At 36.8% G+C, this 27,101-nt stretch overlaps 6 protein-coding genes across 10 annotated transcripts; 3 read left to right on the forward strand and 3 right to left on the reverse strand.

Annotated features, from left to right (window-relative positions):
• LOC105177327 lies at nt 2,194-2,930 on the forward strand. Its single transcript, XM_011100446.2, has 3 exons — nt 2,194-2,470; nt 2,562-2,670; nt 2,756-2,930. The coding sequence occupies exons 1-3, from the start codon at nt 2,289-2,291 to the stop codon at nt 2,813-2,815; spliced, it is 351 nt and encodes a 116-aa protein (XP_011098748.1). The 5' UTR covers nt 2,194-2,288; the 3' UTR covers nt 2,816-2,930.
• On the reverse strand, nt 2,967-3,753 carry LOC105177328 (protein CHLORORESPIRATORY REDUCTION 7, chloroplastic). The gene is made up of 2 exons (XM_011100447.2): nt 3,424-3,753; nt 2,967-3,321 (listed from the first exon to the last, which is right to left on the reverse strand). Exons 1-2 carry the CDS (start codon nt 3,598-3,600, stop codon nt 3,049-3,051), a joined length of 450 nt encoding a protein of 149 aa, XP_011098749.1. The 5' UTR covers nt 3,601-3,753; the 3' UTR covers nt 2,967-3,048.
• Nucleotides 4,091-6,625, forward strand: LOC105177362. The gene is made up of 3 exons (XM_011100483.2): nt 4,091-4,410; nt 5,224-6,097; nt 6,217-6,625. The coding sequence occupies exons 2-3, from the start codon at nt 5,286-5,288 to the stop codon at nt 6,368-6,370; spliced, it is 966 nt and encodes a 321-aa protein (XP_011098785.1). The 5' UTR covers nt 4,091-4,410; nt 5,224-5,285; the 3' UTR covers nt 6,371-6,625.
• Nucleotides 8,494-12,537, forward strand: LOC105177329 (LRR receptor-like serine/threonine-protein kinase RPK2). The gene has a single exon (XM_011100448.2). It carries the CDS (start codon nt 8,737-8,739, stop codon nt 12,229-12,231), a length of 3,495 nt encoding a protein of 1,164 aa, XP_011098750.1. The 5' UTR covers nt 8,494-8,736; the 3' UTR covers nt 12,232-12,537.
• LOC105177330 (ninja-family protein AFP3-like) lies at nt 13,049-15,878 on the reverse strand. Of its 2 annotated transcripts, none has more exons than XM_011100449.2 (2): nt 15,019-15,878; nt 13,049-13,565 (listed from the first exon to the last, which is right to left on the reverse strand). In XM_011100449.2, exons 1-2 carry the CDS (start codon nt 15,650-15,652, stop codon nt 13,225-13,227), a joined length of 975 nt encoding a protein of 324 aa, XP_011098751.1. In that variant the 5' UTR covers nt 15,653-15,878; the 3' UTR covers nt 13,049-13,224. The 2 variants fall into 2 exon arrangements, with proteins under 2 accessions (XP_011098751.1, XP_011098752.1); XM_011100450.2 differs by having other exon boundaries at nt 13,049-13,562; nt 15,019-15,877.
• LOC105177331 (ras GTPase-activating protein-binding protein 2) lies at nt 20,113-25,720 on the reverse strand. Of its 4 annotated transcripts, none has more exons than XM_011100453.2 (8): nt 25,558-25,720; nt 24,603-24,789; nt 22,511-22,808; nt 22,002-22,421; nt 21,683-21,804; nt 21,538-21,603; nt 20,801-20,864; nt 20,113-20,619 (listed from the first exon to the last, which is right to left on the reverse strand). In XM_011100453.2, exons 2-8 carry the CDS (start codon nt 24,786-24,788, stop codon nt 20,366-20,368), a joined length of 1,410 nt encoding a protein of 469 aa, XP_011098755.1. In that variant the 5' UTR covers nt 24,789; nt 25,558-25,720; the 3' UTR covers nt 20,113-20,365. The 4 variants fall into 4 exon arrangements, with proteins under 4 accessions (XP_011098755.1, XP_011098753.1, XP_011098756.1 ...); XM_011100451.2 differs by having other exon boundaries at nt 24,603-24,792; XM_011100454.2 differs by lacking the exon at nt 25,558-25,720 and adding an exon at nt 25,331-25,542.

The following is a 27,101-nucleotide window of genomic DNA, read 5'->3' on the forward strand; positions in this document are numbered from 1 at the left end:
CCAACATTTAAATTAATATCTATATTTATTTTCTAATCCTTAAATGGAATTAACTAAAACTAATTCCTCAAATTTTTTTAATAAAAAACCCGACCCTCGAGCTCAATTCATTTAGTATAAAAATAATAAGATATATTTAAAAATAAAAACAATTAACTAGCGTATATATAGTTCATTTTTTATTCAATTAAAACTCGAGTAGGGTAATAATCATTCTAAATCAAGTACAATTTTTAAAAATTGATACTAATTCAATCAAATTTAAATAATAATTTGTTGGATTAAAGAGCTTTTCCGACAATATTTTGAAATGATTTTGTAGATGGTACTTAATAGAAAAATAATGATGATGATGAGGAGGGAATGAAACAATTAGATGGGATATAGAGGTCCAATCATGTTACAGTAGTGTTGACTACACTACATTACATTGTTCCAAGTTTTGGAGTATAGTACATATCTGCTCCCATCACTTCTGCTCCAAACGTTTGTACACAGACAGTGAATGGGAAAATTTTTGCACCAACATACTTCAATCGAATCAATTCAATCACCGGGTAAATGTGATACACTTGTTTTATAATTAATCACTTTTTCTAAACTATATGTCAATCATATTGTACTTGCCATACGATTAATTCAAATTCGACCCAGTCGAATTCAAACACAACGAATGAATATTATATGTTCAAATTTTAACAAAAGGGATACCGTATGAAAAACTATCGACTGGGTTGCAAAGTGTAATTTCAAAAAAAATTGAGAAAGAATATAATTTTGTGTTGTTCGTAGAGGTTTAAGTGTAATTAATCGTAATTATTATTTTGTTACTTCTGTACAAGATTATAATTGAAAATTATGTTCAAGAATTGTCTTTTTTACTTTAATTTAGTGATGGACGGTCCTTGTTTATGGGCGGGAAAACAGGGACATGAGGTCAAATCGTCAAACCTGCTTTTCTTTCTCAATAGCCAACACGCGACTAGACTAACCCCCGTCCATGTAATTTTGTTTCATACTATGATTAAAAAAGTCAGACAAATTATTGTCTTCCAACGCGCGTGTTCTGCTTTGCTACTATAAAATTATTGACGTGTTTAATTGTTTTTTATAATGACGTATGCAAGCATCCCACGTTAATTATACACAAAAATTTTGAGTGCTCTACAAGTTCAAGACCTCATTTTTCTAGTCGGATTTTTCAGAATAAAATTGTGAGGCTCATATAAATTTAAAGCAAAGCATTAAAAAATTAGTCGAATCACAAATCGCGTCATTTTATATTCTAATATACTGAACGATAAAATTAATCTCAATCTTTCAATTTAATTTCTAATTTATTGTCGACGAGTATTAAAAGAGTTTTAGGTTTGATACAAAAGGATATTAAATTTTTTTTTATCGATAATATTATTAAGTTAATTTTTTTTATAAATATGATGTATTTATTTGTATATTTTTATAATATACTAAAAAAATATAACAAATTATTTATTATATGTACGTAAATACTGTGTACAAAAATCTATTTAAAAAAAAGATCAAAACGGTGTGTTTTCTAATGAAGTGATATATAAGCTTATCAATATTTAAAATAATTAATTAAATAAGATTGAAATAATATGATAAATATTAAGATTGAGAAATTCAGCAATATCAGAATTATTAAAAAAATTTAACTTTCATACTATAGTAATTTGATCAAGTCAGAGACTTGGACCGGCCCACTAAGAAGTAAACATTTGGGCTTAAATTGGGCCGATTATTTCACCAGACCCTCACAGTTACAACGGGCCTTAACGGTAGAGTTGAATTTGGTGAGGAGTTTTAGATTAAAAAGTAGGAAAATAAAATACTCTTCTTTGTTTCTCTTATTCTTTTATTTACAAATAAATTATAATGGACTCTTAACAGAGGTATTTATTAGATGTTTATTAATTTTGAGAGTTATTTATAATTTTTTAAATAATTTATAATTATGATAAATGTTTAAAAAAATTATCGTAATTTATTTATTTAAAAAAAAATTAAAATATGCGTCAAAGTCTGGTTTGACAGCCTGACATCAAACATTTACATTATAGATAGATTATTGCCGTTGTGTTTGGTCTTTTCTTGACCTTTGGAACCACAAAATTCGACCGTTGGAACACCACCCCAAACGGTAACCTTAAAGCCAACTCCCCAACACTTTGATTAAAATCTCACTTCAATCCTTCACAAAACTCAAATTCTGCATTCACCAAAATTTGATTGATTGAGTTTAGTTGAGTTTCTTGCACAACTCAATGGACAAAACACTCCAAACCCCTCCCGAGCTCGTCCCGACTACTACCGACGACCAAAACACCCCACCCACTTCCAACCAAGACAACATTCACAAACCTCAAACTCCTCCCATCTGCAATTCTGGCAAGAACGGCACGCCCGACCGCCTCAAGGTCCCCAAGGCATTCAAATACCGCGAAAGGTACGTTGATTTCTATGTTACACACAATTTTCTTGAATCAGTTGAAGTAATTTAGGTAGGTGAAATGATTAAGGATTTGATGTTGTCGCAGGTACACTAGCCCAACTGATCAAATGATGTCACCTGCAACCAGGGGAATCCTTGCCAGAAGTAGAAAGGGCAGCAAGCTCTTCCCACCCTCTGCCAATCACCCTCCCAAGGTACAACCCATTCAAGCATTATTCCTCAATATCAAGAATCTTGCAAATTCCATGTATCTGACATTGGATCCAATTGTCAATGCAGATTCAAGCTCTTCAGCTTCAGGAACTGAGTTCTCTCCAGATGGACAAGTGTCCGAACTAATGGCCTATCTATGTCATAATCTTTACATATATGTTGTTTTATGGGAGGTCTTACATGTGTTGGTTTATGTAATTAATCTTCCCATTTCTGTATAACAAACTGGAACTTCTCACAACTTTCCACATCTTCATCTGCTATATCAATCCAATCATGGAGAAAAACATAACTTGGCACACACATAATAATTTCGTTTATAAGCGAATACATCGTCTAATCCAAGAAGAAAATAGTACTCACTCCAAGCGAACTTGATACCACTGAACTGAGCCGACATCACCGTCTATTTCAAGTTCACAGACAGACTTGACTAAGTAATCAACAGCATCATCAATTGTATCAAATCTTGCAAGGTCAGGCGGTAGGGCGTTGCCGGGCCAATTCTCTAGCCAACTTGTCAACCTGTCACGCAGTTCTTCCTCCGACACAAACTCTTCGTTCTTCCCAGGTTCCATCAATACATAAGTATCACTATCTACATTGGCTCTTCTCCTCCTCACAGCACAAACCTAGTGAACAATAACAACAACTACCAATCATATTTACCCCCAAAAACCAAAGAAAAACAAAAACTTCTATTCACATGACAGACGAATCACACTCGTCGTTACCTTGAGTAGATGGCCTTGAACTTGGCTCTTAACATGAATCCCTCTGAAAATAGTTTGAGACTTTGATTCAGAGCATGAAGGCAACTTGGAAGTTTTTGCTGCAAATTGTGGATGAAGGGTACTCATAAAAGCTTGTATTTTACTGCTTAACAGCAGCTTCTCCATGGTAATTTCCATTGATTCTTGAAATAATTCTAAGATAGTTTAAATAGCTGCATGAACTGAGGAACATAGCTTGCAGTGGTTGAGGATAGCATAGGATAGGCAAGAAATGTATAAGAGATAAGATGATACCAAATTTTAACCATACTTTGTTTTCAGACACTTGTGCTCTCTTGTTGGCCAGTGCAGATCTTCTATTACATATTAGTGTTACACATTAACATGTCACACGTGTTTCTTTTGAAAATTTAAAAATATAATTTAATGATTTCGTAATTTAAAGGTGGGGCTGCATAGTTAAAAGACGGTGAGCTCCTGGTCGGGGAATTCTTTTTTTTTTTTTTTTGTTTCTTTTAATAAAAGAATTGGGCTGAATTATTTTGTTTTGCACAATAGCAATCACAGAATAATATGTTCCTAAATTTTAGGCAGCAATTCAAGACTCAATTTTTAAGTCCACCTATCTCGTGACAACTCCCGCTTCACAAAATAACATGATGAAACACATATGATATGTAGTTGGTTACAAATCAGAATGTCCGAAATAGATGCTTGCCCCTCCTTTTCAACAAAGACTCTGTTCTTCCAAGAATAAACCCTGAGAAATCAATTCCTCTTTTTGGATCTGCCCTTGCCCGAACTTGTATGCATCACGTTCTTGTTCTGTCACTCAAACTTGCAATATTTCTTGATACACATCAATTTCTGTGGTCGTTTGTCCTAGGTTTTGGTACTGTATGATCCCTTTATTTGGCTTCTAAATTAAAGGGAGAAAACTTTGTCATGAAAAAACTTGATTCTTGATTCATGGGGTTGCATGATTAGGTATGTGTAATAATTTTGATACTTTCTGTTTTTGCATTTAAATGGCTGCTGCTATATTACAATTTGAAACAGAGCACCAAAAACCCTTTTGTTTGAAATCAAGGAATCATCAAACAGAGTTGCATCACATCCTGACCATCAAGAATCCAAACTCCAATCGTCATTCTGTTCTTGAGAAGATTCTGTTAGGAGGTCCCTTTAATGATATGTGTTTGTGTTCAACATGATTTTTTGTCTGAATATTGATCAATGATCTTTCTTGATGCATTAAGTTGATCCTTAACAACCATAAGGACGGATCACCGAGCAGCATTTTATTAATAATCTGAACAAGGACCATCATCATGCCTAACCTTAAAAAACTAGAGTTATGTCCAATTTCTTGCTGTTTCATCTGCAACAGGCATAGGTAATTATGTAATGCTGCCATTGCCTTAACGGATCAGTTAAGAAGATTGACTTTAAAATATACATATATACTGTCAGATAAGATTGAATGCATCTGAGAAGTATCTGATTCACTCTTTTCTTAGTCACTGTCTTGGGATTTCTAGCATGTCCCTGCGGAGTTTTCTGGTTTCTGAAATGATAGTTTGAACAAATTGATGTATAAGGGTAGAGCCGATACAAGAGCAGTCGTTCTAAGCATCTTTAAGTAGTTTGTTACAGTGTATTAATCTTCTTATTACGAGGACAAGGTTAATTTATGACTACTGCCTATGTCGGAATCTGCTAAACCTTATCAATGTATTGCAACTTCCTCTTGTTGTAGTTTGATGATTGATTCTGAACCTTGTTTCCCTCACATTGCAGTGTTACAATCAGTTAGTTGATTGTCTGAGAATATCCTGAGAACTTCAGAAACCAGATGAGCTATGGAAACCGAACACGTGAAAGGAATCAGTGAGCCTGTAAAGACTCAAGATTTTTCACCTGCTTCTTCTGCGTCTCCGCCTTGTTCTAGTTCTTCATTGAAAATTGAAAATATTAAAAAGGGACACTCTGGTGATCCGTCTGGTAGATTCAGATCTCTGTCATTCGGTTCCCAGACACCTGAATGGGGCATGATAAGTGCATCTCCACCGGTAGGGTTGGTGGCGCCCTCATCACCAGATTGCTACAATGCTTCTCCAGATTTAGAAATGAAGTCTCCTCCAGTCCAGACGATGGACCAGCCGGAAGGTTATGATCCAAACCGTATTCCAGCATCCATATTCTCGACTAAAGGTACAAATGCATCAGATTGGAGTGTTGCCTCAAACGAGTCGTTATTCAGCATTCATACGGGGACCAACAGTTTATCCCGGGATCACACACCTTTTTTTGGGAAGTCGGGAGAACTTGGCAGGCTAGACGAATCGAACAGTTCACCATGCAATCTTCCTTGTGTTTCTGAAGCCAAATCTCATGAATTGAATAGCCTTCCCCCACTTATGGAAGTACCAACACATGAAGAATGTAGTGTAAGTTCAGGCAATATTTCTAAACGTGAAGACGTAGATCCCAATACTAGCACGGAGGCAGCCATCGAGGATCATGCAAAGCAAAACACGAGTCCTGCTCCAGAAGTTCACTCTAAAGGAGGCGAGACTACTCAGACTTCCACAAGTACCCCTCGCATGTCGACAAGCAACCCCCGTCTTTCTGAGGAAAGTGGAAATAGCAGCAGATCTTTTGCATTCCCAGTGTAAGATTATTGTTCTATTGTTCCATCTCTTATAAATAAATGGCTGAAAAACAGAATTCAAACGAACAGGATTATGCTCTCATTTGAGAAATGTGACATGCTTGTTTTCTTGATCTCAGATTAGTGAACGATGGAGGAAAGACCGGCTCGTTGAACATGGCCACGGAGAAACCTGAGAAACCACAGTTGGAAGCACAAACCTCTAAAGAAGCTCCTAAAGATTCCAACACGAAATGGTTTTCTAGATTCTCCTGTTGGCCTCGGTGCTGTTAACAACATTATGCTGTTTACCGATGATACTTAGTCATAACCCATACCTTTAAGACCTGCTTAGCTTCATTAAACCAGAGGGTCTAGCTTAGGGAGACTAGTTCAATTTTGCAGTCTTGAAAACAGCAAGCTTCAAGATCCTGAGCCTGACTGTTCTCCCCTGTTAGTTTCTTTATGTGACTACTTCACCAGGGATTCAGGAGTAGTTGCTCTTAGATTTTCTAGGAAGCAAGCAGGGAAAATTTATATGACTCGAAACTCTTGTATATGATGCTTCAGATGTGTGAAACTACACACATTAACTCACTTACAAGAACTGAGTTATATAATATAATTGGTTTTCATGAATTTTACTATCAATCCATTTACTTCTTCCTCTTGTCTTCATGTTCTTGTGATTACATTAACATACGCACACTGTCTTGCATCATTGAGATATCTCGCGTGTGCATTCAAGAGCTGTATAATATCCCAAGAAAATTGGCCTGAAGAAAGAATTACCAGTAAGTTGAGGTGATTTTTCACACACTGCCTTTGACACCAAGTTACTGATGCTAGGTGACAGGGGTGTGTATTTGGGCTTTTGAGAATGAGGAGAGAACATTACCGACTCTGAGGAACATCAAGAAAAAGGTTGTCCTTAGTTTATATTCAGCTATGGAGGTTGCCCATGTGCTGTTGTCCTTAATTAATCAACCAACAGTTCATGGGACAGTCAGTTGCAAAGGTGGTTGTAGAGCTTCCACATGATCAGACATAATGTGTTATTCTCTTTTCTTGGATCAACTGCCCACATGAAGTAGGATATTCAATCAGCCTGCTTTAACAATTCCCTTTTCACAGATAAAATAATTTAAAAGAATCTGCATGTCCTGTTGTAGATTTTCTCAGTGTTATTAAAGGGATGTAATGATGAAATGGGTTGCAGAGGTCATGCTGATGCAATACTCCAACTAGGAGCTAATTTCAGACACAGTTTTCTTGGTTTGAACTTTCTACAGTTTTAGTGCAATCCAAGAAAATCAACCTCCCATTTTTTTCTGCATTCACATTTAACAAGTCTTGTGGCTATTCTCCTAGAAAAAGACCCCTTTGCCATTTGGAGACTTTTAATATTAATCTTGAATAAATGCACTTATGAGAAGCTTTTATTAATTTATTCGTGTCATTTTATTTCTTTTTCTGATGCTAAATATTGATATATTATAAAGTTTGATTTTCGACAGTTTTACTTTTTATCTCAAACGACGCAAAGAAATCACTAAATGGGAGCCAATGAATTTGTCAACTTTGTTGTGCTATGAGGGGGTGAAATTGAGGATGAGAAATGGAAAGCAAGAAAAAGAGAGAAATTGGTTAAGTGTTTGCATGATAACATGCCAAATAAAGAATACTCAAAAGAAAAGGGGAAAAAAGTGGCTTTTTCACAAGCTTGAGACTTTTGTTTAACTTTTCTTTTAGTCTCACCAAACACGCCCTAATAGGATAATGGGGCCCTAGACCATTCCACATGTCAACTTCAAAGGATAATAATTGAGCCCATCAAAAATCAACAAGGAACCCAAACTAGTTGAGCCCTAGCAAGAGCCTATGCCAAAAAAAAAAAAACAAAAAAGAAAAATCTTGAATTTTTAGGGAAAAAAAAGTCAACAATTTGTCCCTGCAAGAACATTACAAAAAATGATAAATACATTCACATCTTTAGAATCTTGGTATCTTTTATATTAATGGGATATGTGAAATAATGATATTTATATGAATTTATTATAATATTACAGTAGGAAAATATTAAGAATGTAAATGATATTTGATAAAATTGTGTTTGAAATATAATTAGTTTGGTATGCATAAAGTGGATATGATTATAGAAAGTTGTTTGGTGTAGTGTGATGAAATTTACCATAAATTTTGTGCAATTTTAAAATATTTGAAATGAATTGAAATTGTTTATTGAGTAGTAGATAGAGAGGAAGACCGGTGAAGAGAATATTGAGTCTGCAGTCCTATTTGGAGTCTTAGCAGTCCAGCTTAACACCATATTATGTGGAATTCAAATTGATAAAAAGTAAAAACACCAAATTATCAAAAAAAATAAAAAAGAAAAAAAGAAAATAAAGAGAGAGGGAGAAAAACAAGAAAAGATGAGGGAAAAGAGAAAAAGAAGGGGAAGATAGAAGACAAAGAAAAAATGAAATGTGAAGAGCAACGCGTTGTTTTCTGAAAGCTAGAACAAACAAGGAAACACCTACTACTGTTCCTCCTCCTCTCTTTCTCTCTCTCTCTCTCTCTGTGTTTTAGTTTTATGTTCACAAGTGTAACAGTAAAAGACAAAAGGGAACACCAAAATCGGGTTTAGGGTTTGGGTTTTTATGCTCGTTCAAGAGAGGGGGGAACAAGAACGGGTCCGGGCTTTACTCGGGCTTTTTGGGGACCCTTTTCGGGCTATTGTAATGGGTCCGTCTTCAGTTACCGTGAAATGGCACCACCTTCACAAGCCGTTGAAGCTCTTGATTGTTCTTTGTGTTCTTTTTTCAGCTCATGATAACGCTGTTCGGGCCTCCGATTCGGATAAATCTGCTCTCTTGGAGTTCAAGGCGTCGCTTTCAGACCCTTATGGAGTGCTGAGCAGCTGGAATTCGAACAGCCCGGATCACTGCTCGTGGGCCGGGGTTTCTTGTGATTCAGATTCTCGGGTCGTAGCGCTGAGTATTGCTGGTGGAGGTAATTCTTTGTCTTGTGCTAGAATTGCTCAGTTTCCACTTTATGGGTTTGGGATTAGGAGGTCTTGTTTTGGGAGCAGCAGTAAAGTTAAAGTCTTGGGACAACTCTCTGTGGCTGTTGCTAAACTTAGTGAACTTAGGAATTTATCACTGCCGTTCAATGAATTAAGAGGTCAAATTCCTGCGGAAATTTGGGGAATGGAAAAGCTCGAGGTTCTTGACCTTGAAGGGAATTTGATTTCCGGCTCTCTGCCTGCTTACTTTAGTGGGTTGAAGAATTTGAAAGTTCTTAACTTGGGGTTTAATGAGATTTTTGGGGGGATACCGAGTTCATTATCAAATTGTGTGGGGCTTCAAGTTGTGAATTTAGCTGGGAATCAAGTTAATGGATCGATTCCAGGGTTTATTGGTGGCTTTAGAGATTTGAGGGGGCTTTACTTGTCCTTTAATCTACTCAGTGGATCTATACCAGTTGAGATAGGGGATAATTGTGGGAAGCTCGAGCATCTAGATCTTTCTGGGAATTACTTGGCCGAGAGTATCCCAAAGACTGTTGGGAACTGTAGAGGGTTGAAGACCCTTCTTCTGTACTCCAATCTGTTGGAGGAGGTTATTCCAAGCGAACTTGGTCAGTTGAGTCAGCTGGAAGTGCTCGATTTGTCGAGGAACAATTTTGGTGGCGCTATACCGTCTGAGCTTGGTAATTGTACGAAGTTATCAGTCCTTGTATTGTCAAACTTATGGGATCCTCTTCCAAATGTATCGAGTTTGGCAGGTGGTTATTCACTGGAAAAGTTGGCATTTACTGCTGATGAGTACAATTTTTATGAAGGTACTATTCCAGCAGGGATTACCAGCCTCTCCAGCTTGAGGATGATGTGGGCTCCTAGAGCAACTCTAGAGGGAAACTTTCCTGCTAGTTGGGGCTCCTGCAATAACTTGGAAGTGTTGAATTTGGCTCAGAACTATTACTCTGGGAAAATCTCAGAGAGTTTTGGCAACTGCAAGAAGCTGCATTTTCTTGATTTGAGCTCAAACAGACTTGGTGGGGAAATTATTGACAACATTCCTGTTCCTTGTATGACAGTGTTTGACATCAGCGGGAATTATTTGTCTGGTTCCATTCCCAAATTTAATTATGAAGGTTGTTCTCCCATCCAGTCCATGCTGTGGGATTCCTTAGATCCTTATGATCCTTCGTCTGCATATATGTCATTTTTCCGATATCGAACTCAAAAAGAAACCTCTTTGCCATTTTATGGAGATGGTGATAGTTTCTCAGTGTTGCATAATTTTGGTTCTAACAAATTTACTGGCCCCCTTCCGTCAATGCCTGTTGCATCAGAAAGATTAGGAAAGCAAACAGTTTATGCATTTCTTGCTGGCAGAAACATGCTTACTGGAAGCTTTCCTGGAGCTTTCTTTGAGACTTGTGATCAGGCGAAAGGTATAATAGTTAATGTGACAAGCAATGGGTTATTTGGTCAACTTCCAAGAGATATTGCCACAATCTGCAAGACTTTGACACTTCTAGATGCTTCTGATAATCGAATAGCCGGAAACCTTCCTCCCAGCATTGGCGACTTGGTTTCACTTCGTGTTCTTAATTTAAGCTGGAATGCTTTGCAAGGTTCAATTCCTAGCAGCCTTGGCCAGATAAAGGATCTCAAATGTCTTTCCTTGGCAGGAAACAACCTGAATGGTTCAATCCCTGCAAGCTTGGGGCAGCTATACTCTCTCGAAGTTCTTGAGCTGTCTTCAAACTCGCTCTCTGGTGAAATTCCAAAGGACCTTGCAAACTTGAGAAACCTGACGGTCCTTCTCTTGAACAATAATAAGCTATCTGGGCAGGTCCCCCCTGGCCTGACAAATATATCCACTCTGTCAGCTTTCAATGTGTCCTTCAATAATTTGTCTGGATCAGTGCCTCTAAACAATAATATGGTCAAATGCAATAGCTATCTTGGGAATCCATTGGTGCATTGCCCTGTGGTGTCTTCCTCTTCGCCTCCTACGGATCAACTAGGAAGAACAGGGGATACACAAAACAATACTTCTTTTCCATCTTCTACTCCAAGCCGGAGAAGAGGGAATGGTGGCTTCAACTCAATTGAGATTGCCTCCATAACATCTGCAGCAGCCATTGTATCAGTTCTTCTTGCTCTCATTGTCCTTTTCTTTTACACAAGAAAGTGGAAACCACGGTCCAGAGTAAGCGGAACTGTTAGGAAGGAAGTGATCATCTTTACCGACATTGGGGTTCCCCTAACGTTTGAAAATGTGGTGCGTGCAACGGGGAGTTTTAATGCAAGCAACTGTATTGGCAATGGCGGTTTTGGGGCAACATACAAAGCAGAGATTGCTCCAGGTGTCCTAGTGGCTATAAAACGGCTTGCAGTAGGACGTTTCCAAGGTGTTCAACAATTCAATGCTGAAATTAAAACTCTAGGCAGACTTCGCCACCCAAACCTTGTGACTTTGATAGGGTACCATGCCAGTGAAACAGAGATGTTTCTTATATATAACTATTTACCTGGTGGCAACCTGGAAAAGTTCATACAGGAAAGGTCAACTAGAGCTGTTGATTGGAGGATACTGCACAAGATTGCCCTGGACATTTCACGTGCACTTGCCTACCTACATGATCAGTGTGTGCCACGTGTTCTTCATCGTGATGTGAAGCCTAGCAATATATTGTTGGATGAGGACTACAATGCATATCTCTCTGATTTTGGACTAGCTAGGCTCCTTGGAACATCCGAAACTCATGCAACAACTGGTGTGGCAGGAACTTTTGGATATGTTGCTCCAGAATATGCAATGACTTGTCGTGTCTCTGACAAGGCTGATGTTTATAGCTATGGGGTTGTGTTGCTTGAGTTGATATCTGACAAGAAAGCACTGGATCCCTCATTTTCTTCCTTTGGAAATGGTTTCAACATCGTGGCTTGGGCATGCATGCTGTTGAGGCAAGGCCGTGCCAAGGAGTTCTTTACAGCCGGGTTATGGGACTCAGGCCCGCACGACGATTTGGTTGAAGTATTACACTTGGCTGTGGTATGTACAGTTGACTCGCTCTCAAACAGGCCAACAATGAAGCAGGTGGTCAGACGACTAAAACAACTTCAACCTCCATCATGTTAGCCACACAGAAAGGAATCATTTGATTGACATAGCAATCCGTAGAAAGGTAAGCCCGACTGCAATTTGCGACACCCTGCACTTTGTGCTTTTCGGTGCCTTCCTGGGCTGATGTTAGTCCTCAGTCATAGCTTCTTGTAAATTGTAGAGTAGATCTGCCCCCATTTTTCCATGATGTTTCCTAGATTAGGGGGTTCACTAATGCCCTGCAGAAGAATGCAGATATTTGTTTCGGACACCGTATACTTGTATCCCATTTCTATTTGTTGTCAAAAATAATAACAAAGGATAGGATCTCTGTGGAAAAAAGAGCAGCTAGTGGTGGTCACTTCTTCAACCTTCCATACGTGTTTATTCAGTACCTTAACATAGCAATATAACCCCCATGAAATTTTCACTTAAAGCTGGTTGTAACCAAGCTATTGGCTGGCCTCACATACGCGGTAAATGTCTTAACAATCGCCTTTATTCTCCTGAAAAGCAAAGCCGCTGGTATTTGTGCTGCCAAGTGCCGTGCTTGTATTTCTATTGTCTATACTCCTTTACATTGGTTGAGTGAGGTTTTTTTGGCTCCCAAGAGAAGCTTTTGACCAGATTTTCACTCTTTGAAAAAGAAGGAGAATTGGGAAATTGGAGCTGCTCTTATCTAGCTTCTCGGTTCAGTGCTTGATCAGCTCACAGTATATAACTTGCATTGTCGTGGCAATCAGTATCATCACGCTATGCCTGTGAATAAAATCTGACTGCCATTAAATCTAAACCTTTAAATTCTTTTGTTAGCATTTGTATATGAGCAAATTGTTTTGCTGGGAACAGGAGATGAGACGAACAAACAATATCTGCATAGTTGAGGAGACCAAATCAATGAACTCGAAATACAAACTCTCATCTGCTTCTTCTCGTCAAGTAGTCTAAAAACAAAAAGTTCAATCCTGAAACTAAAGCTAGACTTTCAGCTCTCTCTTCCATTAACGATCGGCAAACACGTGTTGCATTTCACAAGAGAGGAAAAGGGTTAACTACTATGTGCTTCAACGGGTGCTCCACATCACCGCCACCACCATGCTTGACAAATTCTGCTGGCGAAAGAAACATGCCATGGCAAACACAGACTATTCTGACTTCCTCCCCCTTTCTGTATCTGTACAGGAATCCTTCTATCTTGTGACCATTAGGCCCATCTTCCTTGGTGGTCACATAAGGCATATCAAGCATTGCATTCTTAATCAGACTGTTAGCCCTCTTCACATCCCTATCAGGGGCTCTGACAGCAGATTCCTGCTCGCCCTGTTCTTGAACACTGGAAGGTGAAGCCTCAGCATTTCGCTTTGATCCTGCTGTCAAAAGACATAATTTATTTCCAGTAACATAAGCTCTATGCACTATGCAGAGACAAAACTTGGCTAAGCAGCCCACCCCTCCCCCCATGCAAGTAGTGGGACTATGAGCCATGCATTACCGGTTGACAGCTATATCGGTACAAGCAGAAAGGGAAAAAAAATCAAATAAACACTTTAAAGAAACTTATCGTGATATATTCCAGCACTTTCATATTGAATTAAAGCATATCCTACGGTAACAAAGACCATTTTCATGAACTTTGATTTTGAAGCAGCATCATTTTGGGTAAAAGGGAGTAAAATGGAGGGGAAAATGTTGTGCGCGCAGCATAAACAAGATTGTCATGAAACAATTGGAAAACGCAATATCAAGATCATCGTAGAACAGGATCGTGGGACTGTGGGAGAACCTTGGAAAAGAGAATTATTCCTAAACATCAAAGGAGTGACGGACTACAATTCTGCATCCATTTAGTGCTCGACAGAAATTCCTCATCCCTTTCGGAGAAATCATCAAGTGTATGCTATTCACGCATTAAAGATTCTATTTTGAAAATAAAAACCAGTCATACACACCATACAAAGTTCTAAGAGTGAGTGATGGTTTTGTTCTTCATTGTACCTACCCTTGCTATTGCACCCTGATGAACTAGGTAGAATTCCTATTCTGTTATCATACACAAAATCATAGAAATTCAAGAAATTCTATATAAAGAGCAATGAATCTGAATATGAGCACATAAGCATTTCTTGTTGTTGATGATCTCATAGAACTTCAGAGAGAGGATAGAGCAGTGACAGATCTAGCATATAGTAGTGATCTTCATAGGTTCAAAGTGGCGTAAACCCTATAGCCACTATATACAGTTTCGTAATTACATGAGAAGAACAAGTCCACGTTTTGATGTCAGATACACTAATGTGAGATGGGTCAATTCTAATGCACAAACTAATACGTTAAGATACACATAAAGAAAAATTACTCAGAAGTCCAATGCTCAATCTAATAATGTCATCAAGATGACCACTCAATATCCAGACAACTATTTCCCGTCACCGCTGGATGGATTAGAATGCATATTACAGTCATAACAAATAAATTTCCGAATCGTTTTTGCCCAACAAAATTCAAGCTCATCCAATTCATCAGCAATCACAAGTTTTTAAGAGTTTATCACAAAATGCAAGGAGATGCAAAATTGTTTTGCAACTAAGAGATTGTAACTTCCAGAATACAAGAATCTTTTCTTCGCCCACAGCCCGAAAGAATCAACAAGATGTTATAAATGTAAGAATCAGAAAGTATGTCATATCATCCGACACATAAATGATGTGTCCCTTACCATAAGAAAATCAAAAAGGTCAAATGCCAATAACCAGAAAGGTTAAAAATCATTGTCTTGGAGGGGGAAAAACCAATAAATAGGAGATTAGGGAGAAGATTGTATACCCTCTGTCTGGTTAGCTAGAAGATCAGAGGTTCCAGATGAGCCGCTCCCTCGTGATCCAATCGACCCTTGTGGTGATGACATTCCATTCCCATCCTCAAACCTATTTGCAATCCCAGAATCAAGCCTTTGACCATTCACACTTCCATTAACATTTTCACAATTAACATCACCAGAAGAGTTCTCCTTATCCTTCACCACTCTTACATTCCTCAACTTCTCCATCCTCTTCTTCCTCGCTTCCATGCGCCTCATGGACTGGAACTCCTTGCGGCGGCGCCACTCCTCCTCCGCTTCAGTCGGCAGGGAGTGTGTCCTCACCAGCGGCGCGTACCCCTCAAACGCCGCCCCACGCGCTCGGTGGCTGCTCCCATTGTCAACAGCACCAATTGTGAAAACCAAGTCTGATATGGAAGACGAGCGTTTCAGCTTTTTCCTCGACGGGTCGACTCCAAATCTACCGTTCATCGACAGCCCCAAACTCAGCTCCATTTCCGCATCATCCTCCACTCCCTGTTCATTTCCATTCTCCCGGCAATGGCTTTGCTTCATGAATTTGTGCACCGGATCTCCTGAAAGGCCGTTCATTCGCAGAGAAAGATTGAATTTATCTCTGCTTCCTTCAGCTCCCTCCATCACTAAAACCACAAAAAGATCAAATTTTGGCGAGGCCCAGAGCAATCTGCTGAATTACAACAGTGGAAAGACTTAAACAAACAAATCAGGGGTTTGAATCGTAATGAAGAAAAGAGAATGGAATTAAGGTATGCATGATGATGATGTTGGGGGTGGGGGGTTGTTGGAAGAGCATGAACAAGAGTTGTTGAAGAAGGAAATGGGAAGAGAGCAAGTGAGAGATGAGATGATATGAATAATGAATTCTCAAGTCATTCATGGTAAGGTTGTGAAAAGACGAAAAGGGTCATGAAATCAAAGTTGTAACGTAAAAGCTTCAGAAAATCGACACGTGGTGAAAGGATGATAATTTGGGGACGCCCACGTGGTTGAGACCAGCAGTTTTCCAGGATAAGACTTCCAAACAAGCATCCTCCTCACCTTCCTTCTCATATCATCAACTTCCCCCTATAATAATTCATTTTTATTTTTTAAAATACATTTTAAGTTAAAAAAATAGCGTATTGATATGAGTTACTAGTGCAATAAATTTTATATTATATTTAATTAAAAGTATAATTATCATTTTTTAAAAATTGGTACGACGTGTCATTAATCGCAATTTATAAGCGTAGAGCCTTTATTTTTTACGAGCATATATCGCACATTCAAATGTGTGTGCTCAATCAATTTAAAATTTTAAAAATATATTAATTAGACTAATAAATATTAAAAAAATATAAAAAATAATAAAAGAGAAAGAAATGTGGAAGTTGAAAAAAGAAAAAATTAAAAAATTATAATTTTCATGCATCTTTTTTGTCATGCATATTTTTATAAATTTAATATTAAATTATTATTTTGTATATATTTCATTAAATAAAAAAATACAAATATTATTATAGAATTTGTACACACAAATACTGGTAGATTATAATAATATTCTTAAATTACTGAAAACATTTAGTAATAAATTGAAATTTGTGTAATTTTAGTATGTCAACAAAAAAATATTTAATGTAGTGGTATAATAATAGTTGATGACGCAATTATATGTTCACCAACTCAAATAATTAGTAGCAACCACCTTATGAAGTTTACGTATCCTAAGCTTAAGTCATGAAAATTAGGGAGATTACTCATTCATTTTGATGGGTATACACATGTAACCCTTGCAAAAAGATCGAATTATTTTTTATTAATGGCATTTTGGTCATTTCGCGATCAGAATCCGTGCCTTTTGTGACGGGTGGGTCGCGAAGGACCCAACCCGAATCGCACAGACTGATTGAAGACCCGGACAATGACAGTCGTTCGATCAGAACGCGAGCCAGTAGGATAAGGCCACGTGGCCCAGTACTTAATATCCAACTGTGCCCTATAAATAGACCCCGATACGCCATAAATGAGGTAACTGCTGTGCATTAATTGAGCTCGAACTCTTAGATCGAATACATTTCTCTCGATCAACCTAACTTGAGCGTCGGAGGGTCATTGTCGGGGACGTGCCCGACGAGCTCATGGTTCGTGTTTTATTCTCAGGGAACCCAAAACCTGATCTAGGAACAATTGGACTATCTACGTGGGATCGTCTCAGGAGATCGCTAATTTCGACCCGGATCACATTTAGATTCAGTAAATACCAAGAATTTAAATAAAATTAAGATGAGGGAAGGGTAAACCCCTAGGAAAAATTACATCTAACATCACTGAAATTTGTTTCCATCTAACAAGTGAGTCCCCTTATTTGGTGAATTTTGACTTATTTATTGCATGAAAGCAAATAATTTCAATCTATGTATAATTACACCAAAACAAGAGGAGGAGAGTGTAATTAATTCGTTTTATTAAAATTTTAACATTATTAACGAGATTTATTTATTTTTTCAATAATAAAAAACAATAGATAGAAAATATTATTTTTGTTTTGGGTATACGTAGTTTTTATTAATAAAAACACATAATAGTACAACAAAGTTCTTCAGTTGGTTTCTCTCTCAACAGGTCAAGAAATACGCCATAATCTAAATAAAACACATATATTAACAGACGTGGCTAGATAGAAAATATTATGATGGTGTATGATGATGGATGAGTAGCATGGCACTATACCAACCAATGGAAACGGGGAAAAGGTATTCTACCCAATCAAAGTTGTCGTCACGTGGATGGGGCTGCAATTCGACACATCTCGAGTGGCAATCCTGTAATTTCCTAAAGTATTTGGGGCCATTCTGTAATATTAGGATTATCATCAATCTGGTCACAACACATTACAGTATTATTACATGATGCGACAATGATACCTCTCCAATGGTTGATTGTCTAGAAATTTGTGATGCTAAAAAACGTGGGTGTTCCCTTTGTGCATCTCATTCTATTTTTATTAAATAAATATTTTATATTAATTATAGACCAACGAAGTGTTTGAATTACTTATAAATTTGATTTTTTTTTTCTTTAGTAAGATATATCGTCTCAAAATAAGTATGTAAGATTTCACAAATTGAAAAATACCTCACACAATGAGAAATCGGTCAAATTGCAAGCCGCATTAACTTTTAGTTAGGGGGAAAAGGAGGGGTGGTGAGAGATAAATAGAAATCGTGGAGAGATTTTCAAGAATTGACAAAAGTATGTGTGTATGTGTCTGGAGAGTTATTTATTTTTTTATTAGTAAAAATAAATAAATTATATTAATATAATTATTTTTAATATATTATAATAATACATCGAGTCGTGATTTTAAATCACGATCTGAACTTAAAAATTATTTTTTTCAGCATTTTTTGCTTGGTGTCGTGATTTAAAATTAATATTTGTACCCTTAATTATAAATTTTTAAATTAATATAATTTTAATATAATAATTTTTTTGTCTTTAATATGTTGTTAAAAATTAATTATATATAATTAATTTATATAAAATTTAATTCAAAAATTAAAAAAAATAAAAATGAATGAAATTTTGATTTCTGATCACGACGTCAAGTTGTGATTTTTAATCACGACTTCTTCAATTTATTTAAAAAAAAATTAATGTCGAATTGTGATTTAAAATCACGACTCGATATATTATTATTAATGTATTAAAAATAATTATATTAATATAAATTTTTTTTACTAATAAAAAAATAAATAGCTCTGTGTCTGGATCCAAATCTTGTAGTAAAATACTTATGTGAGGACAAGTGGGTGGAGGGATTTGACAACTTTGTCATCTCATCCATTGAACAATGAGGATTTGGAAAAACACACAAATTCTCCTACATATTAGTTTCTCGACCCCAAAATTTAAATAATTTTATGCAAGTTGCCCATCTTCTTCATTCTAGTTTATTGCCAATTGCACCCCCACCCCCACCCCAATGACCCCATCATCAAATAAAAAAAAAAGGGTGGATTTGAGAGGGGTGCTTTTGAGTCTATGATGTTAACAGAAGCCCACTTGCCTCAACAGTTGGATATATGCATTGAAAATATATCTTACTTGCTCTTGACTATTGTGTAACTTGTCGAAAATTTTATTGCCCTCCCCTAAATTTTGATTTATTACGAAATAGCCCCTATATTAAGTTCTCCCCCGAATGAATGCCGCCTATGGTTGGTTTTTGGGGATAGAAAGAGCGGAAAAGGGATTTGGGTTCGTTCATGAGGGGACTGGTTTGCTAATACTTAAAATGTTGGGGCGAGTGCGTGAAAATAGTTAAAAGTTTAGATGTGAAGTTTAAGGTATGTAAGTTTATGGATGACCGGCAAATGTCATCAAGTAGACAAATAAAATCCTATTGATAAAGGCAGAGAATAATATTTTATAAGATATTTTGAAGAGCTAAGTAGCTTAGCTAGACACCCTCTAACTGGCGATCAATTTTATTATATTGATTATGTAAGTACCAATTATGTTTATGTGGCACGAATACTATGTTGATAGAAAATGTTATTTAATATATATAGATATAAATTAAAAATTAATTTATTTTAAATAGAGAAAAATATAATACAAAAGTAATAATAATAATGTAGACATTTTGAAGATATGTGGGTTGTAATCCAAAAAGTGGGGGATTTTTGAAATAGTAGAAAGTTGCAAAACAAGGTTTCAGAAGCAGAAGCTCGGGGACAGGGTACCCCCAAGAAGGAAAGTTTGCTGTGGGAAATCGAGAGTGGGGTCAACCAAATCAAGTTGCATGTTGAAAGCTGGAGGTGTCGGACACGTGGAGCAATTGGCGCGTGCCGGGTTTTCGTTGAGAGGAGTAGCTAGGCAGCACCGCAGTCGCTGAAAGCGACGCGTAGTCTGACTGACCAATCGAAGGAGAGCTACTTGTTACGCCAACACGCCAGGGCCCCCCCCCTCCTGCCGGTGATTGCTTTATTTTTGGTGAGCGGGTGCGTTTGGCGGGACGGAGTTGGTTAAAAAGAACGTAAATTAAAAGCAATGGAGATTTTTCTCAAGGTAAAAAGGAGCAGGAACAGTGGAGATGATATCAAACATTTGCTCGCAAGAAAATATCATCTTTTTTCCCAGTCAGATATGACAATTTAATTACATTCCTAAAAAGCTGAGAAGTCCTCCCTACACAAAAATTCTGTTAGCAAGAATTGATTAATTGTTACTCACGCTCTTGAAGGATTTTAAGTTGATGCGATGCCACTACCCGTACCAGCACTTTCTGTGTTTCAGGTGCTCACATATGCAAAGAAAACTCTTGTAAAAAATTTACCCTCCCATTCCCTATACTGAAGCATAAATCTGACTTGGACCGTAACGACGACCGCCCCTCCCTCTTCCTTGTTGGTAACCTTCTCCACCCCTCCCTCTTCCTTGTTGATAACCTTCCCCACCATGCCCGCTGCTCAAGTTTCCTCGACCCCTGAAGTTATCATTTCTGACATAGGCCCGACCACTGCCAAAGTTTCCACGACCTCTGAAGTTGTCGTTACGGAACCCTCCACGTGAAGAAGTAAAACGACCCCTTCCACTGCCAACTATATGGAGATAACACACCTATGTCATTTGAATGAATCTTGAGGATAACAAGTTTAGAGTACATCGAATTAATTAATAACCCAGAATTGCATCTCATGTATTTTTGTACTGTCAAGTAATTCATGTCCTAGAACTTGGAAGGGAATAGCGAGGAGGAGTTAATTAATGCCTGTGGCTCACCTCGAGTGGTGGTCCTTTTTATCTCCACAGCAGCTTGACGATCCCCGATAGTTACGGGAGAAGCCTGAAAATTTATTAAAATGTCAATTAGGAAGATAATTCAGCATCTATCAGAAGTCCAAGCCAGTAGCAAAGGACGAGCCAGGCATCAGTAGAATCACGCCGGAGGGAGTCTCTCATAAAATAAGCATACAGCAGGCACATTTAATACTCATTTCCAATATATTGCATCAAAATCAAGCCTGTCATCATTTCTAAGAAGGAAAATAAAGCCACTTTATCGTATCAAGTTACAGACTCATGCACAAGATCAGTGGCTCAGAAATATAGAGAAATGCATGAATTGTAGGATAACAACATCGGGAATCTGATCAAAACCAAGAAACCAAGAAAATCACTTACAGGGACCTCAGCAGTCGTTTCAGTATCAAAGACTTTCTGACTGCATTAAAGCAAAGGAGTTTCCACTCTCTTGGATATATGACGGGAGAGGAAATAAGATCAAATGCAAAACTGTTAAGCTAAATGCATAATGACCTAATCTTCTGGAAACGAAGGGTACAGAGAAGCTGGAGCATAATGGTCCCAGAGGTGCAGCGATGAGAAGACCCATAATAGACTCTCACACAACTCTTTCAAGCCAGATTAAAGCTATAATTTACTGTATAGACTCAACTCTGCATGCAATATGAAAATGAAGCAAGAGAAAAAAGAAGAATAATGCAAAAGGCACATACCTTAATTGCACTTTGCATGGAGCTAAATTCTTGAAATTCAACAAAGCCAAAGCAGAACCCTTGTTGCTGAAAAGAAAGGAGATAGGGTGTTCAAGCAACTCAACAACTAGAATAACACAGTAAGGCAAGTTTGAGTAAAACCAACCTTATTACTTCTAACTTGTACCCCATTTGGCTTAATAGTTCCAAATTTCTTAAATTCAGCTTCGAGCTGAGCAACTGTAGCATTAAGAGGCAAATTGCGGATATATATGGAGTGACCCTCAACTGAAAGAAGCAAGCCAGATAAAAGAATATCAAAATTTTGGGCAAAGCACTCAAGAAGGGAAAAGATTTATAGACGCACACCAATTCTTATTACACCTTGACGAGCTCTCTGTGTGTCTCTTAAATATCATAAATATTATGTTCCTTGGGGCTTGTTGATACACATAAGCAATAGGGGCAAAGTGAGAATAAAATACCTTCATCCTCAGCATCTTCACTTTCTTGTGCATTATCAGGGGGAACAGGTGCTTCGGCTTCAGTGTCTGAAGCCTCTGTAGCTGGATTGACTGGCTGGCTCTCAGTTTTCGCTGAAGTTCCTTTAGCTGGATTAGCAGGAACATAAACTTTGGTTGGCCCCTTCTTTGCCTGGGAACTAACAATTGATGCATAAGATTTCTTCGGAAGATCCTCCTGGGATGCAGAAGGAACTGACTCTGCAACCACGGATTCATGATTCTCATCTAAATGAGACTCAGCTTCCACCAAAATATCCCTATCACTGCTAGCTTGTCTCTCATCAATCACTTGATCACTCGTTTTCTCCTCAATTGTCTCAACTTCCTCTGGTGTGGAAGTTGCATCATTTGCATTGGGGGGATCAACCACTTGAGCCAGCTCTGGAAATAACATGAGGATGTAAAAGGCTTTAGCAAGAAGTTGCCCTAAGAACAGAGATGGTAGAATGACAAGCAACTATAAAACCAACCTGGATCTTGGCCCAAAGAACTAGATGGTGTCTCATTAACTCCAAGAACAACCCCTGAGCTAATGTCAGGTTCACTCTCTTCAACATACCTAAAAACATCATTCAAAACATAATACCCTTTATCTTGAGGAGCAAGAAAGAAAGTCTGGGTGAATTTCCTTCTCACGTTGTCCTTTCCAGTCAAGCATCCAGTTACTAGCACAATCACTCCATCCTTATAAGAATCCTGCGCATCAGCAGTCTTTATCTCGGCCTTGTAGTTCTTGTAGTCCAAGGAACATATTTTATCATTTATACTCTGGTACCAAATAAAAACAGAGCAAAATTTATGTGTATAAGTATCAAAATCAATCTTTAATCACATGGAAAATTAACTAAAATCAAATATAACAATAATTTCTTTGTTTAAAGTTAAGGGCACTGGAAGAAACCATAACATTTTAGCAAGTGAAAACTCAGAGTGGTCAATGACTAACACAACAGAAAGTATGATGAGAAATCTGCTTTAATTCAATTTTCAGCTTCTCTGCATAGCCAGAAAGTCAAGGGAAATGATGTTTTCCAAATTTCCTGGAAGATATAGTCCAGCTTGAATTAAACTACTTATTGCAAGCCTCACTGTTTTTAGCAAACAGAAACTGCTAACAGTGGAGTTGTCTAGCACCAGAACTGCAAAAGGAACTAATTCTTCTTCATTCTCTAAGCCACAGTTCAAAATCATATCATGGAAAGAGTAACTAATGCACAGCAGCATTAAGACTATTGTAAATGAAGGGAAGCAATGAGCATGGCAGAAAAGGTGCAATTCCTCTGTAGGAATATTTTGAAGAGGAATAACAAATAAACATGACAAAACTATAGGCAAAAGAGAAGATATTATAATATTTACGACTTACTCATAACCATACTCGTTGTCTTCATCTAATTTTAAGCAACTTTTATTCTAGTCCACTAACATACACTTCTCTTCTTTCTCCATTCACATTGTTATTTGAGCTTGTCAATGCTTTACTTAACTCTCCCACCAATCACCAATGCGAAGGAGAATTGACCTGCAAAAGGTGCTGTACCTTACAGTTTTTCTTCTTTGCTGTCTGCAAAACCTGCTAAGCAAGGAGAAGTATATCCCTCCTGACTTTTTCAACCTAACAGAAGTAGGCAAAAAGGCATTCCGCATACAAAATTCCAGTCGCTGTAATTTCGTCCTGCCGTCATAGATTAATAAAATATAATCTTTTACAAATTATTGTATATAATGCTTTCCTAATTTTTGTGCCTCTAATGTACTCAATCTATGTTTAAACTTTTAGTAATCACCAAGGAGATCATTCCTTTTAATTTGATCTCACTCCTATATGACAAATCCATCCCTTCATCACTGCCAACTATAGTACCTAATCTGCAAATGTGAGAGCAAAATATCATTATTTTCCCTTTAAAAGTATAACTTCATGGAAAGAGGAAGGAATATATTGTTTTGCAAAGCCATGACCTAGTAGCTACAACTCCACAACTGTTGTTCAACATACCAAATTAATTCGAGATGCTGATATTTACAGAAATAGTTACATGGACAAGCACTATTCTGCTTCTAATATAGTATTCTTTTTTATAGGTATCAGCAGTAATCAGAAGTTTTTGACTAAGTTACCGGCAGTCATGCTTAAATCAGTGAGATCAATTTTCACTCATCAACCTATATCAAATTCAGAATCTCAGTTTTAGCCACTCCAGTACACACACTACTGTTGAAGTTTACCTGAGTTTTTTGTTCAAACAACATGTGACATGACTCAAATTGTATAATAAATCAGCCACAAGGAAAAGGACTCCAAAACAGTTCCAGTAAAGGAGAAGAAAGAGTACAAAAACGTAATGCCAATACAGCCAGGCCACATGAATATGTCGTTCCTGTCAAATTTATCTGATGACTAGTACAAGTGTTATGACGAATGTGAGGCTCTTTTTGGGAAATCACTACCAATATAAACAGCTTAATAATCCATAAAAGAAGAGGGTAAACAAAAACTTGAATATGAAAAGAACTGATACAGAGATAAAATCAACATTCTCAACAATTCTATTAACTTACTTTCATAGTTGTCACAGTAGTCATAAAGCCATCAGCATCTGGCCTGCTTAACACACTTGTATCCTGGTAAAATCTGAAAACCAACTCAGGAGAGTGATGGAGGATATGGTAATACTGCTCAACAAAAGCATTTCCAACCACTTGAGCGCTGGGAGCTGGTGGCAGATTTGCAGTTTCTGTGGCCATCCTACTAGAAAGTTAACAAACTTGATGTCAGAATGGAATCTCATCCTAACATTACAAAATCGGTGGAGAAGAAAGCAAAGAGACCAAAAAAAAAGGGAGCCCCATGGTCGCCCTATCTGCATTCTGGTGCATAATCTTTGGAAACAACATGAAAAAAATAAAAACCTAGCTAAACAGGGGTTAAACCTTAAAATGCTGGAACTCATTCCTTTAGTAACTGATCCAAGTCACAACAAGTAAGGATTATAATTTATTACTAACTGCACGTCATAGATTAGTTTCAAATTCCAAATCCAAAATCAGAACACAGCAAAAGAAACAAAATAAAACCAGCACTCTTAACAGCTCAGACATTTCTTTTTTGAAAAAAAAAAAAGAAAAGAAAAAAAAAAAGAGATAAAACTGTTTACCTAAAACCCTAATCGCTTAATTTCTATATCACAGTATAAACCCCGACAACTTTTCCTAAAATGTGAGACTCTCATGTAGCAGCATTGACACAGAACAAAAAAACCCTACAGCGAGAATAAACCAATCATCACCTTTTCACTCATTCCACCAGCAGATCTAACCGTGATCGCAATCAACAATAGAACACGGGAATCAAAAAGCATTGCGAATGCAGAAACTAATCAGCGAATCCATCGATTCAGAAAAACACACATTTTCCATCAATTGAATAGCAGAGCTCACGCCATAAATGAAAACAAACAAATCAGACAAACAGCCAGCTCCCGCATGATCTGGTTAATTACGTGAAAATGAATACCTGATTAATGGGACTTAGTTTGGAGGTGGATAAAGGGAGAGAGAGTGAGAAAGTGACGAATGGTGAGTGAGCGTAGACTGTAGAGAGAGAAAGAGGCTGATAGCGAGCGAGCGAGCGAGAGTTGAGAAGCTTCCAGTACAGAGTCCTGGGCGGCTTCATCTCTTCTCACTTTCTATTTTCAAAATTAAATTAATTTTCAATATCCTTTTTTCTTCAATTTTCAAATAATTATATTCCTAATTAAACGTACAAAGTTTGTTTAATCACCTAATTAGTCAGTAATAAGTCAATTACATGAAAATATGAATTTGCATTTAACTTTTATATTAATATCAATAAATTTTAATTAATTAATTATTCTATTTATTAAATTATATAATAATTGCATTTATAAGTGCGAACATGTATAAAGATAGTTTGATTTTAAAAAGTATTTATTTGATCACCTAATTAGTCAGTAATAAGTCAATTGCATAAAAATATGAATTTGCATTTAACTTTTATATTAATATCAATAAATTTTAATTAATTAATTATTCTATTTATTAAACAAAATAAGTGTTAGGGATGCAATACATAACTTTCTCTAAACTACAAGAATTTAATTACAATTATATTAAATTTCAGAAGAGAGCAGTGTAATTATCTCCAGAAATATTGTTGATAAGAATATGATAAACTTTTGAAAAAAAACTACATTAAAAATATTGGTTTAAAGACATGAAAATTGATTGCGCACAAATTTATATCTAAACATAAAGTAGAAATACAAAAACAGAATTATTTAAAAGTAATGGCAATTTATTTTGATTTTTAATATCTGTATCTATTCCTGATTTACATAAAAAGAATTATTTAAAAGTAATGGCAATTTATTTTGATTTTTAATATCTGTATCTATTCCTGATTTACATAAAAATAATTTTATTTGCGAGCCATAATTACAACGTGACATAACGACCAGTATATAAAAGAAAGATCATCTACGTTCACTACATGATTACTAATAACATCACCATATAATATTTTAATATGAAATTATACCCTTAATTAGATAATTTTAAAAATTAATTGTAATTATATTTTTGTTTTACAAAAGTGATCTCATGTCATTTTAACATCACAACAATAATTCTTTAATTGTATCGACAATAACTTAAATTAATTTATTTAATTTTTATTGTTTATTTTTGAAATATAATTTATTAATTTATATATTGTTATTTTTATTTTTAATATATTTTTAAATTTAAAAAAAAATTGTTGTTCATTGTGATGCCAACGGTAAACAAAATTGGTGAGTGAAAAGTGCTTTGTATTTAGTATTTACAACATTTTTCTTAACATTCTCCCCACCCTTCTTTGCAGTGAAAGAAATCCGCAATTCTGCGATGGCGTCCGCTGCGAAATCCCTAATCCAAACCCTCCGTCTTCACACAAAGAAACCCTGGGAAATCACCGGCCCTGTAGCTTATCCAGAATATCGTTCCGCCGTACAGAAGGCTACGGAATACCGCGTCTTCTGCCCCGCCACCGTCCCCGCT

This window comes from Sesamum indicum, linkage group LG15, assembly GCF_000512975.1.
Source record: "Sesamum indicum cultivar Zhongzhi No. 13 linkage group LG15, S_indicum_v1.0, whole genome shotgun sequence".
In the NCBI taxonomy this organism is placed as follows: Eukaryota; Viridiplantae; Streptophyta; class Magnoliopsida; order Lamiales; family Pedaliaceae; genus Sesamum; species Sesamum indicum.